The sequence below is a fragment of the Pleurodeles waltl genome, chromosome 5 (assembly GCF_031143425.1).
Source record: "Pleurodeles waltl isolate 20211129_DDA chromosome 5, aPleWal1.hap1.20221129, whole genome shotgun sequence".
Lineage (NCBI taxonomy): Eukaryota > Metazoa > Chordata > Amphibia > Caudata > Salamandridae > Pleurodeles > Pleurodeles waltl.
Genome location: NC_090444.1, coordinates 1,035,981,143 through 1,035,998,665, shown reverse-complemented (window position 1 = coordinate 1,035,998,665; position 17,523 = coordinate 1,035,981,143). Strand labels below are relative to the sequence as shown.

At 43.8% G+C, this 17,523-nt stretch overlaps 1 protein-coding gene across 2 annotated transcripts in view; it reads left to right on the top strand.

The window, feature by feature from the left end:
* Positions 1 to 17,523, top strand: part of AHI1 (Abelson helper integration site 1) — a 922,284-nt gene that overhangs the window by 856,373 nt on the left and 48,388 nt on the right. For both annotated transcript variants that reach the window (XM_069235204.1, XM_069235205.1), the window contains exon 24: positions 9,198 to 9,277. In XM_069235204.1, the coding sequence (XP_069091305.1) occupies positions 9,198 to 9,277 (80 nt within the window). The remainder of the gene's footprint in view (positions 1 to 9,197; positions 9,278 to 17,523) is intronic.

The window sequence follows — 17,523 nt, the reverse complement described above, 5'->3', positions numbered from 1 at the left end:
AATTGTGGAGATGTTATGGGTAGGGAGTCGATGGGGATTCCAAGGGACGGTTCCATTAGTTTTAGTCTATTTGTGAGGGAGGTCATAGGCAGACGCAATACACTTGCCACGATAACCAAGACATTTTGCGCGGTTCATTTGCCACCGTATGACCCGGGGTGAAATGTCAGAGCCCCACATTATTCTGTATTGTCTTGAAACGTACAGTGGGTTAGGCAACAAGGTGAAACGTAGCTTGGTAGCATGCTACATTCGACGTCTGCAGCCAGACATTGCCCTGCTCCAGGAGCCGCACTTGACCCAGGGACCCAGTGTCCTTTCCTCTGTTGAGGGGCATACAAAGTGTCCTTTCCTCTGTTGAGGGGCATACACATTACTGGCACATGCTGGGTACACCTGTGGCTGGAGGGGGATGGTGATACTGGTGAGTTTAAAAAAACTAATTCCTGGTTACTTGAACATGGATAGACTAGGTTGGTAGATATGTGGGAGTCCAGGGTCACCGGGGCAGGGCGTCATCACACTGACTAGTGTTTATGCACCCCTCAACTTCAGCAGCCAATCCTTGACCAGGTGGCTGACATGCTCTTTGGGGCGGACTCAGCTGTCCATATTGTTGGTAGCTATTTCAATGACATCATGCTTTTGACTCGTGATCAATCAGATGTGGCGGTTGCCCCAGCAGCAGCTATGCCCCTGGGGAAATGAGCAGTTACTAAGCCTCTGCAACCTGTGGAGGAGACAACATCTCAGGAGTAGGGACTATTCTTATTTTTTTGGGTCTGTAAGGTTTTCTCGCAATTTGATTATCTTTTTGTGCCGGCTGGAGAGGTGGGCAAGATCCATTGTGCAGAATACCCCGCCCGGGTCTTGCCGGAACACTCTTTCTTCTGGGTTACTGTAGGGGCAGGGGTCTTCTCTGGTAAGTTTGCTAGTGTCTGAACGCGTGGGAGCTGAGCGACCACGGGGTAGTGAATGAGCTTTGATTTGATTCAGAGCTTTATGTCCAGGAAAACAAGGAGTCAGTGGTATCAGCAGTAGTTCTATGGGAGGCCTATAAGGCTGTATTCCAGGACATGGTGCAGAATGTCCTGGCCTGCAAGAAGCGAAGGGAGATGACAGAAATAGAGAGCATGGAACATCAGATTTGGGTTCTTGAGGGCTCACTGGGAGCTCGACCTGAACCCTGGGCTTTACATTCCCTTGAGATGCTCCAGAAAGATTAGAGGGACTTAGCGATGAGAGAAGTCAGTAGGCAACAGCTTGCTATACAACACGGTCTTTATGATGCAGATGACAAAGAGGGCAAGTTGCTTGCCCGGCTCAGTAAGCAGGAGGCAGCGTCCCGCTGATCCATAGCATTCTATATTAAAAGGGGATTGCCCACTTGACTGATGTGGCTCTTGCAGAGGCCTTTGCCTCTTTCTACAAGGCTTGCTCACCATTGGACACCCCCCTCATAGAGGAGTACTTGGCAATGGTGCACTTGCCGGTATTTCTCAATTCACCGTTAGTCTTAGGAATGAAAAATAGTGTTGAAGCAGCAGGGGATTTTAAGGGTCGAATAAAGCCATTTGCCATTTAACGTCTAGGTATTGATGTAGTTGTTCGTTTTCTTCCTCCATTACAGTATAGATTCTTCCGCACAGTATAACTGCCACAGGAATAAGATCTATTTGAGTCATATTGTCGGTGCAGTGGCAGTTGTTCTGCCTGTTGATCACTGAACACATCTTGGAATTCTGAATACTGAGGAGGCAGCATCGTTTCCTTTTCAGCTGCATGTAGCTATCATGTGACAAGATAACACTTTTGTTACTAAGCCCTTGACGTTTAAACACACATGTTTGCAAAATTCAGATTCAAATGTCACCCTTTTAGCGACCCAGTCTATGGTAGGGTTATGTTTACTGAGCCATGGTATACCCCAAATGATGCCATACTGAGAAGCATTAATTACATTGAACTGGAGAGTTTCCAAATGATGTGCTAGAATCAAGACTTGTATCTCAGAGTTGTTATGAGTGAATAGACCTGAAAACAATTGGCTCCATCTACAGCCACTACTGATTCTATTTCTACACCAATTGGCATGCAAAGTGGCTGCTAAGGAGCTGTCTACAAAATTACCAGTTACTTGCGAATCTACCATTGCCTCAACTGAAAGCCATTCATAGTTTATAAAGACCTGAAGAGGAAGTTTCGAATCTTCCACCAGTGATTTGTTGGTGCATAGAGAAGGGACAGTTAACACGCTCAAAGGTTTCCCTTTTATGTTTTTTGACCCCCTTAGTTTTTCTGAGGGATGTTCTTTTTCACATTAAGAGCTGCTACTTTGGCTACAGTGGTTTCCCTCTTGGTATTATCATGCAGTCTTTAGCAAAATGGCCTTTTTGCCCATAGTACAAACAGAGCACATTTTTCCTTCTTTGTTCTCTATCTTCCTTAAACAAGGAGGCACTAACTGAACCTATTTCTATGGGTTCAGTTAAAGTTTTGGATGTGGACATAAAGGGCTTCCCTTTGTCGAATCTCGGCGTAGCTCATCCTCCGCACCTTTTTTCACCTCTCCTGAAGTGCTGCACAAATTCTTCACACATTCCCTTTTAAGTTAAGCCTGGCTGCTGTGTGCCAAACTACCAGGTGGTGAGCATAGTTAATTTATGATGTGTATCTGATTTACCTGGACTAAATTTGTAGTTCCTACTTGGACAGGGTGCATACCTCTGTCAACCAGAAACCCAATTTCTAAGACTCAGTAAACCATGACTGGTGAATTTCAGAGTTTTTTTTATTTATTTTTTAAACCTTACCTATTATATATCACCCAGTGGCCTATAGTTAGGAAACACATTTGTTTTGTTGCTAATAACTTTGGCGCTGTTTGATGATTCTCCACAAAACTGTCCCAAAAAGTGTTTTTTTGCCTAGTGTGGGCATAGAAAGTTTGGGTTGATCTGTCAAGGGAGGTTGAGGAAGAAAGAGGGTTCCTAAACATGTTTCCCCATTCATTTTCCCATAGGAACTGTAGACATAGCTAGCCCCAGCCTAAGCCACTGAACGGGTTTACACCAGATTTGGCAGAAAGCTAGATTTAGGTCCAGAAAGGGTATTTTTGATGTAAACAAGTTCAATAATTTTCGAGCAATTAATGGTAAAAAAAAAAAAACTTTGTATATCTAGGGACACCGAGGCTCCCCAGATCTGGACATATTTCAAACCGAGATCTGATTGGCTGCCACCACCTCAACCAGAAAGTGGTGGCAGGCATCATAGGACTCGGACTCGGACACAGTCCTGAGTCCTAAAAAACAGTAAAAAAAAGATACAAAGGGCAGAGAAGCAATGCCCCGGCCCCCTAGGCCTGGTGGGCAAAAACAATTAAAAAAAAGAAATGTTACTGCAAGCTTGCGTTTGATCTGCGAGTCCACTGCAAAATTTAACAAAAAAAAGTTTTCAGTGCTTGTTTTTCACTTGCCCATGAGGAGTGGGTTCCCCAGGGTAAAAAGCAGCCCGGGAGAGGGGACGCATGCCCTCTTCACATATGTGACTGAGCTCTGGGGGATGGGTCTCCAGGGCTAAAATTGGCCGAGGGAGGGTGGCTGTGTGCCCCTCTCTCCCTCAAATATGTTGCCAGGCCTTGGGGGATGGATTCCCAGGGCTGAAAGCAGCACTGGGAGGTGGGCCACTTGCCTCCCTCAAAAAAATGCACTGGGCTCCTGACGGATGGGGACCCCATGGCCAAAATTGGCCCGGGGAGGGGGACATGTTTCCCCCTCTTTTACTTTTAATTAGTGGCCCTGGGGGATGGGGTCCCCAGGGCCATAATAGGCCCTAGTCGATGAAGAAGTCCCCCGGGCCATAATAGGTTCAGTGAGGGGTGCCACACGGTCACCCCTCCCCTTTTAAGAAAAAAAAGAAAAGGCCTGTGGCCCACCCCCTCCAAACACACATCGCCAAAGGCTGTGCACTGCGTAAGGTAAACTTCCTTTGGGCCTGTGGCAAAGCCCCCCCACTGTGAACGACCAAAGGCTTTGTGCAGCATGGGGTTGACCGCATGAGCGGGTTTGGCCACAAGGACAGGCTGCAGGCGTGCGTAGCGTTAGATTGGCTGAATGTGGAGGATTGGCTGCAGGACCTGGTTGCAGGCCAGGCCCTGTGGCCGATCCACACCATGCATGACCGAACAGCCTGAGGAGCGGGTCGATTTGCCTCCCTTCCCTGAGCCTCTGTGTGGCCTCAGGAATCCTGTCCTCTGGTGCTGTTGTGTTTAATAAGTGGAAGTAGAGAGTGGCGTTCTTAACAAGCCTCAGTGAGGCCTAGAGTCCCCAAACCCCTGGGGCCAAATGCAATAAAAGGGTGGTGGGCTGCACGGGCCCCTTCCCTGAGCCTGTAAAAGTCCCAGGGACCCAATCCACAGGGGCCAGCTCATACACTGTCCTCGGAGAGTCCACCCCAGGGCACAGTAGTTACCCTGCCTGCTTTAGCATGAACAGAGAAACATATGTCTGCTACTACCCGGCAGGGGATAGACAGATAGTCTTCATTCCACATTTAATTAAAATCATTACAATAGATCCCAACCTTTTTCAACCAGTTATAGATAGATTTAAACACTCGAAAAGAAAGCAAGAAACAATTCTGCAAAACAATTAAAAGGTGTTCAGAATAGAAAGGACAAAAAAATAACACGTTTAAAAGAGCCCTCTGCTCCCAACACCTAAAGTGCTGACTTGGCCGCTGAATAAAAGTTTGGTACTAAGGCCTGGGAAAAGTGCAATTTTTTTTTAGCAGCATCTTAGATAAAAAGGCCTTGATTAAAAGGATTATTTTTAGACCTCCGGGGCCATAAAGTGCTCTATTTGCCGCCCACCCTGGTGGGAGCATTTTTAAAGCTCCCTCCGGTTGGGAGCAGACATGCCTTTCCTGCCTGGAGGAGCACAGCAGAGAAGGCATTTCTCCTCTCACTCAGAGTGGCTTACAGTGGCATGGGGTAGAGTGTAATCGTGTAGAGAGGAGTGGCGTACATTGGAGTGGAGTCCAATTGTATAGCGTAGAATGAAGTTGCATAGAGTGGAGTGCCATACACTGGAGTGGCGTATCGTACAGTGGAGTGGCATAAAGCCGAATTGCGTACAGTGGAGTGTTGTAGAGTGGAGTGACATACAGTGGAATAGAGTAGAGTGGAGTGACGTATAGTAGAATGGCATAGACTGGAATAGCATGTAGTGAATTACTGTCCAGTGGAGTGACATAGACTGGAGTGGCGTATAGTGGCATTGTGTACACTGTAGTAACTTAGAGTGGAGTCTCGTACAGTGGAGAAGAGTGGAGTGGTGTAGAGTGAAATAGCGTATCTTTGAGCGCCTACAGTGGCGCGGTATATGGATGTATGTGAAATTCAGTAGTATTATATTTTTAAGATGATGGTGTGCAGAGTAACGCAAAACAGGGTATTACGTTTCACCAGATTTGCCAATCAACGCAGGGCCACGCATGGTGGCATTGCGTTCCTTTGTAAATCTGACTTAAGAATTGCATTACCCATGTAACACCACGAGTGAACCAAGGATACCGCAATCCAATATTACAGCTAGGCCTTAGTTAAATTTTGGGCCATGGTATACCATGATAACCTTACCGTATACCGTGGTATGTGGAGATGAAAAGCCAGCATATAAGTGGGTAATTGCTGTTTTTTTGGCAATGAAATGGCAGCCATATTGTTTTTACTAAACGTTACCTGTGTTCCTTGTTAGGACCTTCGATATAGGTAAGTAGTTGGCCCCTACCTATTACCATAGTAGGTCCCTGATTATTACCACTTTATTAAAGAGGTAATAGGTAGTGAAATTCATTTATCTTTTATATATTTTTAAATAGGTTTACAGCCATGTACTGTAGTAGTTTCACAGAATTTAGTGAAATTCTGAGAAAGTACCTAGGTAACAGACATCACTAAGTTTAAATGCCTTATAACTTAAAACACACTTAGCCTACTTAACGTCAGTACCCAAAAAGCATCATATCTGCCCTATAATGTATAATCCTGCCCAATGTCTTATAAATCCATTCAGCCATTTTTGTGCTACGTCAAATACAATAGTCTATGGAAAATGTTATCTTTGCAGCAGCTTAACCATTCACCACAAAAATTTACATCATCTCAAAATGTAGAATATGCTAGGCTTATACTGATAAATACATTTAAAAAGAAACCAGTTTGCTCTTTTGCCAATTATGCTACTACCCACGCAATTCAGGAGAGGAAGTTGGAGCAGTCTTATGTTTACACAGCTGAATAGCTTAGTTTGTCTGATACCGGAACTTGTAGATTGTTTGGCTGGTCACTACTTCTGCTGCCTTGCTCGAGATTGCCCCTTCATCCAAAACTCCCTTCTGAATGTCTCTGCCTCCAGCCTTATGTGTTTTCCGAATTCAGCCACACGAAACCACAATACATTATGTTATGTTTATACTTATTGATATGCTTTGTTTCCAGCCATAAGAATGACCTTCCAGCTTTAGTCCACCCCCTTTCTTACTGCCAATATTAAAACATCCAAAATATATTCTCCCATTTAACAATTTTACTACTCCACAAGCTTGAGCAGATGATTAGCGAAAAAAAGCTTTCCCAGCAGTTCAAATCTTAAACTGGTTCACTCATTCCTTTCATTTTCCCAAGGCACTTCACTTTCCTTCTTTAGTTTCCCCACACAGGGATAACTCTAAAAATCTCTTAAGAGATTGGACCCCACCTTCTAAAGACAAAGAAGATAATTGGCGAAATTATCACCCTAGAGCAGTGGTCTTCAAACTTTTTAATTCCACGCCCCCCCAGTTGAAAAATTAAAATCATTGGGCCCCCCTCTGAATTTTTCACAATTATTTTAGAAAGATGGCAATGTTTAAATATGTCTAAACCTATTTAAACATTGCAGTTAAGTACTGTTAGCTTTTTAAAACTGTAATAACATGCTTCTGCTTAAAACAAAGGCATGTTATCTGTATAATATTTATTTTGGAGTGAGTTTGGCGCCCCCCCTGGGATCACTTAAGGCCCCCCAAGTGGGGCCCGCCCCCCAGTTTGAAGACCTCTGCCCTAGAGTGTTCGACTCAATAGAGCAGACCCAAAGTTGCAACAAGCAGTTAGCCAACTTTGAGGCCAGGAATTCCCGAAAGCCTTGTTAGGTCCACAGTAAATTGGCAGACCAATTACATGTCATCCAGGCACTCCAACTGCTGGAAACAGGCAAACCCTAGGTGAAACTATGCTGACAGATCTGGAATGTTTGGCTGCATTAGAGGCAGTTACTGACCACCCTATAATTACCAATGTCTCAGTGGAACCCCACACTTGTAATCATCGTTAATGCTTCCCCCAGGTTACTGGTAACTTTGATATTGGTAACTCCAGTAATGCCTTTATCAATAACTTAGAGGAGAGGAGGATCAATTATTAAGGCCAGATCTGGGTTACTTATAACCGTCCTCTTAGTACTGCAGAGTAGCCTTAAGGCCACATGACAGCACAAAAGTGAAAACATAACTAAACAGTGAAATACGCCTAACAATGTGGTTGCTCTTTTGTAAAAGACAACACTTGTAAACAGCACTGGGGCTTCTGCAAGGTGTGGTAAGGCAGCACCTTTAGGGGGCATCCTTGTAGACGTGCTGCTTTACATCCAAAGTCACATAAAACTGTATTGTTTATTAGTCTGTGGGGAGGACTCCACCTAGCAAAATATTTCCTGGTCCAGTAAAACTCCTCATGCCATTCCTTCTGATACAGCTACTGAGAGGTGATGATTTTGATTGTAGTTTTCAGGGAACATCCTAATTTATATTCAGCTGAACAAACTAGAAGCCATCCAACACTGAATTCCTGCAGTAGAGAACCTAAGCATATGGGATGATGAGAATTTCTTTTGATCAGCAAATCACAACTGTGGTTGAAAAATACAACTTTCAACTCATGCTCTTGAGGGGGACCTGCTGCTACTGTTTCAGGTTCTAAACCCTTGCTGCTATGAGGACTCGAATATTAGAACTTTCCGTACGCTGGAGCCCCTGACCAAGAAATTGCAAAGTTACTGTCTTTAGAAACAGTTAACAAGACTGCCCTAATTTGAAGACATTGGATCACATTTACTAGGCTTAAAAGACTTTCAGTGGCAGAGAGAATACAATTAAGATTTCTATAAACCACCTTCTAAGCTCACGAGGTTATTTTCTCCAAATACCTAACAGTATTATTCCCACCCAGCATGCCCGGCCATAGGATGAGATCAAGCAAGGTAAGCTGGACTACAAACCAGTTTCTGCAAGAAGAACCGAAGGAGGCCTTTCTGGCTGGCGGCACATAGATGTGGAGCTCGTTGTGGCCAGACCTCAAGAATTTCCCTAAGCTTGACATGCTCAAGAAAAAAGTGCAAACAAAAAAAATCTTCCCAGAAGGGGTTTATCAATCCCTCTCGAAGCTTCCGGGCCTACCCATCCTTCTGAATGACATGACCCCAAAGTGTGCGATCCCACCATTTTTCAAGGTCGTAATTGAGCTCCCTTCATTTTATCACTTAGCCACTCAAGTCACCGATTTTTACTGTTGGAGAAGGGACCAGTTACCGCTACGAAGGACCATTGATTCTTCAGACGCAATACCAAGTTTCTCTCATCAAAAGCCTGTAATTATGTAAATGGCCCTGTTTGTCTTTTAGCTGTTTGTTCTTCAGGACACACCATAGTGTGTGGTTTTTACAATTACCACACTTTGCATTACTCACGAAGCATATTTTTAATGTCAGTTCACACCTGTCCCTTCAAACACCCCTGCTTCCTCTGAGGGAGTGCAGGGAGGAGTTTAGTATTAACTCAATAGGAGTTAAGCTGGCAGGCCAATTTTGACAATTTTCTGTCTTTGTGCAACACCTTTATTCATTCAGCACCAGATCTGTCAGTTAAAAAACTTTAAATACAGTCTTCACTTAGAAAGGAGGTCAGAGGCCGGGGAACCATTTCCTCTGTGAACCATAAAGGAGTGAACTTTACAGTACTAAGAAACATTGCTTTTTTATAGCATGGTATGCTCTTTCCAGATTCAGGAAGTTGGTGGGTTTGGTAAAGCATGCATGGAGTGCACGTGCTGCCCTCATTACCTTTCATTCTACCTCAATGCTCGTTTTGTTACTTTGCAGATGTCGACAGCCATCACCAAGTCAAGGGACCAGACATTTTTCCCACAGTCTGACTTAGAAGCAGGCTCACCTGCAGCGCGGTAAGCAATGTGTAACTTCAGTTACATTTTGACGATGGCAATGTTCTTATGCTCATTTTTCAGATACGGTATCTTTAGGGGCACAACTCCATATTTTAAAGATTGGCTGCACACTAGAAAATACAAGATTAAAGGATGGTTATCATCCTTTTTAGGCATATGAGTGAGAAATCAGCGAAGGTATATATTATAAGTGTCAAGTTACGCAGATTGTCAGTAGTTTATTACTGTAAGTAAGTGTGGTTAAAACAAAGAAATATCACAAAATAAAATGATGGACGGAGTGTTCAAACTTTTCAAACACTCACCCCCAGTCACAGATCTGGGTTTAATCTATTGTTATTTTGCCTGACACGTCACCCCAGTTTAGACACAGCTATATGCAAATCAGTCTTGACCCTAAAACCGGTCCCAGAATGCTTAAATCCTGTCCAGGGATATGGCTTGGCAGTTCGGGCTGGACTGCTCCCATATCTCAAGTGACTTGAACTTGTGCCCTAATGTAACTATAACTCACGCCCCCGTGATACACAGTTTTTTTGTCAAAAAATGGACTGCAGATATTACATTGATATTATCAATGATGTTATCAAAGATGTCATGAGTGCCATAATTTATGGGGTAATTAGCAGTGCATGCCGAGTGCGCGAGTTATAGTTATCTAAGGGCAGGTCTTATAGTTACTTGAGTTAACTCTAATTATAGCGGGTGAATTTCCATGTTTTTATGTTTTAAATGTGAGCCTAACAATAATGTCCCTGTAACCTTTGTTTTTTTAAGTGAATTTCAATGTTTTTTTAATTCTGTTTCCTACTAATAACTTACCGTAACCTTTGTTTTTTTCAGTGAATTTGTATGTTTTTTTAACGTAAGGTAAATTTCATTACTATACGTCAATCCAGCTTGGCCTGCGCCCAGTCATTTCCTGCTTTAGTTTATTTTCAACTATAAATATTTAATTAACATACCAAAAGGTGATCTTACTCTTTTTAATTGATAAAAACATTTTTCTTTTCAATTTTTCCTGAAATATCTCTAAGTATCATTCATCAAAGTGTAAAAAAAACTCTATCTCACTGTCACTCTTTCTCTCTGTTTCTCTCTGTGAAATCTTTCTCTAAATCGCTCTCATTCTTTCACTCTCTCTCTCTCTCTCTCTCAGGGTTGATGCTGGTCATCAAAACGTAACTATAACATTTACGCCAAACTTCTTACTAGTTTGATGCTTTGAAGTCATTGCATCGAGTGACCATTGTAATAACAATCCCTCTCTCTCTTCCATCCCATTATGGGTTATATGAGAGCGAGAGAGAGTGACAGGCCCGCGGGGGAAGCCTCATGGACCCTACGGTCCTAGCCGGTGCCCCACGTCCCGCGGGAGCCGGCATTGCTCCTGAAAGCAGGGAGCTGCTTTAAATAGCAGCTCCCTGCTTAAGGGAGCAATGTTTTCATCTGTTTCCCCGAACGCATAGTTGTGTGCAGGGAAAACAGATGAAACCTCTGCCTTCTACAAGCCGGAGTTGTTTTACAGCTCCCATATGCAGAAAGCAAAGTTTGTTTGCTGTTTCTTTCAACTCCCATCAAGCAAAAGCAAACAGCTATGTCCCAGGGCTGGACACTCTGCTACATAGCAGGAGCCAGCGTTGGGGTGTGGCGATCCCCAGAGTTATCATTGACTCCTCGAGGGGGGCCGCGTGGCCCCCCTCCAGTGTGAACTAGCCCCAGGGAGGTGATGGTGCCGGGGGTCCATGACAGACCCTCTTCCTAGTTTCAATTGAGACCCAGGAAGGTGGTGGACCCAGGGATGCGGAGGGCCCACACTCCACCTCCTTTCATTTTGTTTAAAGCCCCAGGGAGGTGAAAGTTCCTGGGGCTGTGGGGGGCACGCAGCCACCCTGCATTTGTTTTAGCCCCAGGGAGGTGATGGTCCCCGGGGATGCTGGGGGCACACAGACTCCCCGCATTCAATGTAATAATCGCCTCAGGCAGGTGGCCATCCCTGGGACTTCAGAAAGCCCAGGAACGGGGCTCCATGTGCCCCTCCCTAATTTGACATGCCCCCAGGACCTGGTCCACCCAGGGGCTTCATTTTTTTAATTTTTCTTATTTTTGCTGTGAATTCACAACTTTGTTGTGAATTTGCAGCAATTTTTTTTTTTAAAGTGCTTTTTTGCACTGGCGGTGTCCCTCTGGGACCACAGCACTGGAGCAAAGGGGTGAGGGTGTCCCTACCCTGGCCCCTTATCTTTTTTTTCCACTTTTTTTCTGGGACTCGACTGAAGCCGGGTCCCTAAATGGCTGAAAATACTTCCGGGTTTGAAGTGCTGGCTGCCAGTCAGAGCTCTGCAGCTCTCTACACGAGTTCTTATTACTCTTGAAGTCATCAGGGAAGATTCGCAAACCTAGATAAGCAAATTTATTTTCCTTTTAATATCTCAAAAACTACTGAACGGATTTACACCAAATAAAAAAAAGTGTAATCTGCGTACCGAAAGCTACCTTTCTGCCAAATTTGGTTAATTCCATCCAGTGGTTCGGGCTGCAGTCGTGTTCAAAGCTCCTATGGGAATTAACATGGGAAACACATGTTTTTTTTTACCCCCCTCCTTTTTCTCAGCCCCCGCTTAACCGATCTGCCGGAAACTTCCCGTGCGCAGCAAGAATCACCAGCACACTTTTTTCGAAAATTTTGTGAAGATTCCTCAAACGGTGCCAAAGATATAGGCAAGTCAAAAAACGCTTTTTCTATTAAAATATGGTCCTAACTATATCTACCTAGTGGCGACCACAACTAGGTAATATACAAACATATATGCATATAGTCGATGGCATGTGTAGCAGTAGCTACACATGCATTTCATAAGTCCGCCATCTAGTGTTGGGCTTGAAGTGTTGCAAGTTAGTTTTCTTCAAAGAATATTTTCAAGTCATGAGCTCAAGTGACTCCTCTCGGTGATTCTGTGCATGGGCATTGAGTCCTTTGTTAGATTGTTTTCTTTCTGCCGTCGGGTTCAGAAGTTTTTCCTCTTGTTCCGGTGGATCTCAGTTTGGTATCTTCTGAACTGTATTCTAACTTTCTATAAATGTTGGTATACTTTTGATCGTGTTTTCTACTGTTTATAGTCGATCTGATTTTGATCGTCGGTGTCGATTTCATGCCCTTAGGGGCGACCTCGCCTTTCTTGGGCCTAGTTGGACACATTATAGTCAAGCGATGTTAGGCTGATGGAACGAACTCCATTTCGGTTCTGTCCTCTGTGTCACGCCAAATTTCCCTACACCAACCAGCATTTGGTGTGTAATATGTGCCTGTCTCCAGAACACATAGAAGAGACCCCCAACACCTGTAGATCGTTTTGATCAAAGAAGACTTTCCGGGAACGAAGAGTGCGTTGATTAAAGAAGGCGTCCAGGTCGACAGACAACACACCCGACTTCTTCGAAGCAGGGCATGCGCAGGAACAAGTAGGACATCGAACAGCCATCTCCATTAGAGATTCGGTCTCAGATCGAGACTCTGATGTCAACAGTCAATCCATACCACCGGTGCAGTATTTGAGTACATCAGCCACATCACATCAAACAAAGACATTTAAAAGACTCCTGCATTGGTCATCGGTCCTCCTCTGCCGTCGGGCCATGGTCAGAGCCGAAAAATACATTTGGATGACCAACCTTCAGGTTTGGCGCTGAAAATACAGAAGACCAAAATGCATTCAGCACCGACCAAACGGACTGCTACATTTGTTTCGGTATCAAGCTGAAAATCGGACATTTCCACCTTGGAGCTGAAAAAATTAACACCACGTTCGGAGCCGACATTTTCAATCCGAGTCAAGCATTCTGTGTATAACCTCTGGAATCGAAAACTGCCAGCAGTAAACATTCTGCAGTTACTGAGGAGTGATCTGCAATAGAACCTACATTAAAGGTTATGGACACTAAGCAGCGCAAACTTCACATACAGAAAGAAACCGGAAGGATCATAACCACTCCTCCTGTAACAATTAAGACGAAACTTACATTTCAGGAGACTTTGGACGCTGGGACTCCACCTAAGGAAGTCTCTAAAGTGAAGAAGAAAGAAAATGCTACACAACAACCTCAAGCTTCATCACCACATTCTCCTTCACTTCCTTCCACCCCACCACCCTCACCTACACAATCTACGCAGTTCTCTCCGCAGACATCATCCGCATCACCTCATAGGGATAACCTAAGTGATGTTCAAGAACATGTAGACCCATGGGATCTATATGATCCTGATTCCAATTTCCCAAATGACCCAGATTTACACCCAGCGAGGACATCTCTACCTGAAGATACCACTGCTTACAATCAAATGATAGCTAGGGCAGCTGCTTATCACAACGTACAATTGCATATAGATCCCGTTGAAGAGGACCTTCTGTTTAATACCCTGACATCTTCACACAAGGAGTAGCAATGCCTCCCTATGCTTCCAGGCATGCTTAGACATGCTGCAGACATTTTTAAAGAGCCTGTCAAGGCAAGGATCATTATATCCAGGGTAGGTAATAAGTACAAACCAGCACCCTCTGATCCAATTTTTATTAGAACACAGTTAGTTGTAAGTGCGGCAAGAAAACGTGCCCATAGTCAGTCGACAGGATATGCTCCTCCTCCAGACAAAGAAAGTAAAAAATTAGATGCAGCAGGTAAAAGAGTGGCTACTCAAGCTGCCAACCACTGGAGGATTGCAAATTCCCAGGTACTCCTGGCGAGGTAAGATAGGGCTCACTGGGATGAGATGGAAGAGATGTTGCTGTATCTTCCACCAGAACATCAGAAAAGAGGGCAACAAATAAAAGCAAAGGGACAGGCTATCTCTAATAACGCGATTAGATGTGCTACTGATGCAGCTGAAACAGAAGCAAGGGAGGTCAACACCAGCATAGTAACCAGGAGACATGCATGGTTAAGATGTTCAGGTTTTAAATCCGAGATAAAGCAAGCTGTATTAAACATGCCCTTTGATAAGGAGCATTTATTTGGACCAGAGGTAGATTCCACCATAGAGAAGCTTAAGAAAGACTCAGAAACAGCTGAGGCTATGGGTGCACTATATACCACACCCACTAGAGGCACTTTTCATAGGCCACAATTTAGGGGTGGTTTCAAACCATCAACCACAGGCCCATCCACCTCGCAACACAAACAGGGGTCACAATTCTATAACAAAAGTTCATTCAGAGGTTCTTACAGAGGATCTAATAACAGAGGAAGAGGTAAAACATCTGCTCCCAGATGTTCTTCCACCTCAACAAAACAGTGACTTCTTACAAATCCCCACAATGCATTCATCTCTTGTGGGAGGAAGACTAGTAAACCTTTATTCACAATGGTATAACATCACCACAGATTAGTGGGTTCTATCAATTATTCAACATGGCTATTGTGTAGAACTCCACCAAACATTCCTCCTCATTCCCACAAATGTTCTCAAGACCATCTCACTCTGTTGAAGGAGGAAATATAGTCCCTTCTTCTCAAAGGGACCACAGAACCAGCACCTAAATCCCAACAAGGGTCAGGAGTATATTCACTTCACTTCCTAATACCCAAAAAGGACGGTTCATTAAGACCAATTTTAGATCTCAGACCACTCAATCTATACGTACTTTCAGAGCATTTCCATATGTTCACTCTGTAAGATGTTATTCCCCTATTACAGCAAGGGGATTATATGACAACATTGAATCTCAAAGATGCTTATTTCCACATTCCTGTACACCAAGCACATTGTAAATATCTAAGATTTTCTCATTACAGGAAAGCACTACCAATTCAAGGTACTACCATTCGAGGTAACAACAGCTCCAAGGGTGTTCACAAAATGCTTGGCAGTAATGGCAGCATTTCTAAGACTACAACACATACATGTTTTCCTGTATCTAGACGACTGTCTCATAAAGGCCACTACAGTTCAAACTTGCGAGCAACACACTCAGTACACTGTCAATTTTCTACACAATTTGGGGTTCGCAATAAATTATCTAAAATCTCATCTTCAACCATCACAAATACAGCCCTATCTGGGAGCCATTCTGAACACTCAGTCAGCATTAGCATTTCCAAACCCAATAAGAATTCAAGCTTTTCAAAAATCTCATCTCTCAATTATAACAGAATCATACTTATACAGGGAAGCTAGAGATGCAACTGTTGGGAATGATGGCTTCTTGTATATTCATACTTCCCCATGCAAGACCACACATGCGTCAACTGCAACAGTGCCTTTCTCAACAGTGGTCTCAGTCACAGGGTCATCTTCAGGATCTAGTGTTGTTGGACCGCCAGACTCACTGCTCTCTGCAATTGTGTAATCCCACCAACCTCTCAAAAGGGCAGCCCTTTGAGGACCCTGTGCCTGAGATCACTCTCACAACAAAAGCATCACGGATAGGTTAGGGAGCTCACCTCAACAACCTCACCATACAAGGGAAATGGGATCCCATTCAACAGACTTATCACATCAGTTATTTCGAATTGCTAGCAGTCTTCCTAGCACTCAAAGCATTCCTTAAACAAATCTTACACAATGTAGTGTTTGTACACACAGACAATATGATAACTATGTATTATCTGCAAAAACAGGGGGGACACACTCATCTCAATTGTCCCTTCTAGCTCGGACAATTTGGAAGTGGTCAATTCACAATCACATTAAATTACTGGCAGAATATCTCAGAGGTATGGACCTATTAAGCGGAACGCACCACAAGTCCACGAATGGGAAGTTCACCCACAAGTACTTCGAAAATGTTTTCAATTCTGGGGAACACCAGAGATAGATCTCTTTGTCACTGCAGAAAACTTAAAATTCCCAATCTTCGCATCCAGACACTCACATCCTCGGTCCAAGGGAAATGCTCTATGGATGAACTGGTCAGGGATATTTGCTTATGCTTTTCTGCCTCTTCCACTCATACATTCCTAATACGCAAATTGAATCAAACATCGATCACCATGATTCTGGTGTTGCTTAGGCTCTCATTATTCTAATGAGACTACTGGATTTTGAGCGGCAGAATCGCCCGTGGTGTGGGGAGACTGAGTCTGACCCACTGCAGGTGACACCTGTCGCTCCAATCTGGGTTTTGCTCCGACCAACTAGCAATGCATCATCTCTACCCGAGGGCAGGGATGACTAGGCAGCCGAGCGCATGACATAATTGGTTTCTCAGGGAAGCCGTGGTCACTCAGGTCTCATCCGTTTCTCTCAGTTACATTAGTCTCCTATATACAATGACGAACAGAGGCAGTATATGTTTCAATAATGTTTTTAATGAAGCAACTGCATCATAGATAGCAAAGCATGAGCTGCAATAACCAGGACGACACAGCATGACAGTATTAAAATTGTGACAAGTAGAGTGAAGCATAAGAATAACGCTACCATATTGTCACTACAGTCAGTAGACTAACTCCTACCTAAGCTATAATAGAGCACAGCATGTTAAGCTCTAATTCTGCCCTTTAGGTTCCCCTGGGAAGACATCATCTCCTATACCTGAGCAAAGGCCTGCGGTCTGCAAAACAGCTACAGCTAAGCATTCAGCAATCAGCATACAGACGTGGTTCTCTGGCTGGAATCTCCCTCTAACGTGTAAGGGACAGGAAAGTGTTTTTTATAATAACACAGCTGATGTTCTGTGTAAAAGTCCCTACGTAAGGATGTGTGTTTTCTACGAATGTCGGAGACTAATCTTATACCACGTTCACCAGCAATGTACCTTGTTGTAGCCTTGGGAAAAGCACAGAGTGAGCAAGAACGTCTTGTTTGAGAACATAGTGCTGGCCTGGGCAAAAATAGTTAGATAAACAGAAAATAAAACAAGACCGTAAAAGTGGCTATTGTAACAATAATAAAATAAAGCCGAATAAAATATATCTAGATAAGAGTGCACAGCGGCTTGGCCTAGTGTGTTAAAATAACTTGCATGGAGCTATAGCTAAAATGGCAACACAACACTGGTAGCCCCCACATGGGCACGTCAGCATTAGTATACAAAGTTGTTGGATCTGTCTGTAGTCCCACATCACAAACCTGACTTCAAAGAGAGGCCAAATCAGACATCCAAACCCCAGCACACTCAATCTTGCGATATGGCTCGTGAAGTCATAGAGTTTGGCTGTTTACAAATTCCATCTGAATGTATGGACGTTCTTAAAGAAGCACGCAAACCTACAACTAGACAGTGTTATGCTGCTAAATGGAAATG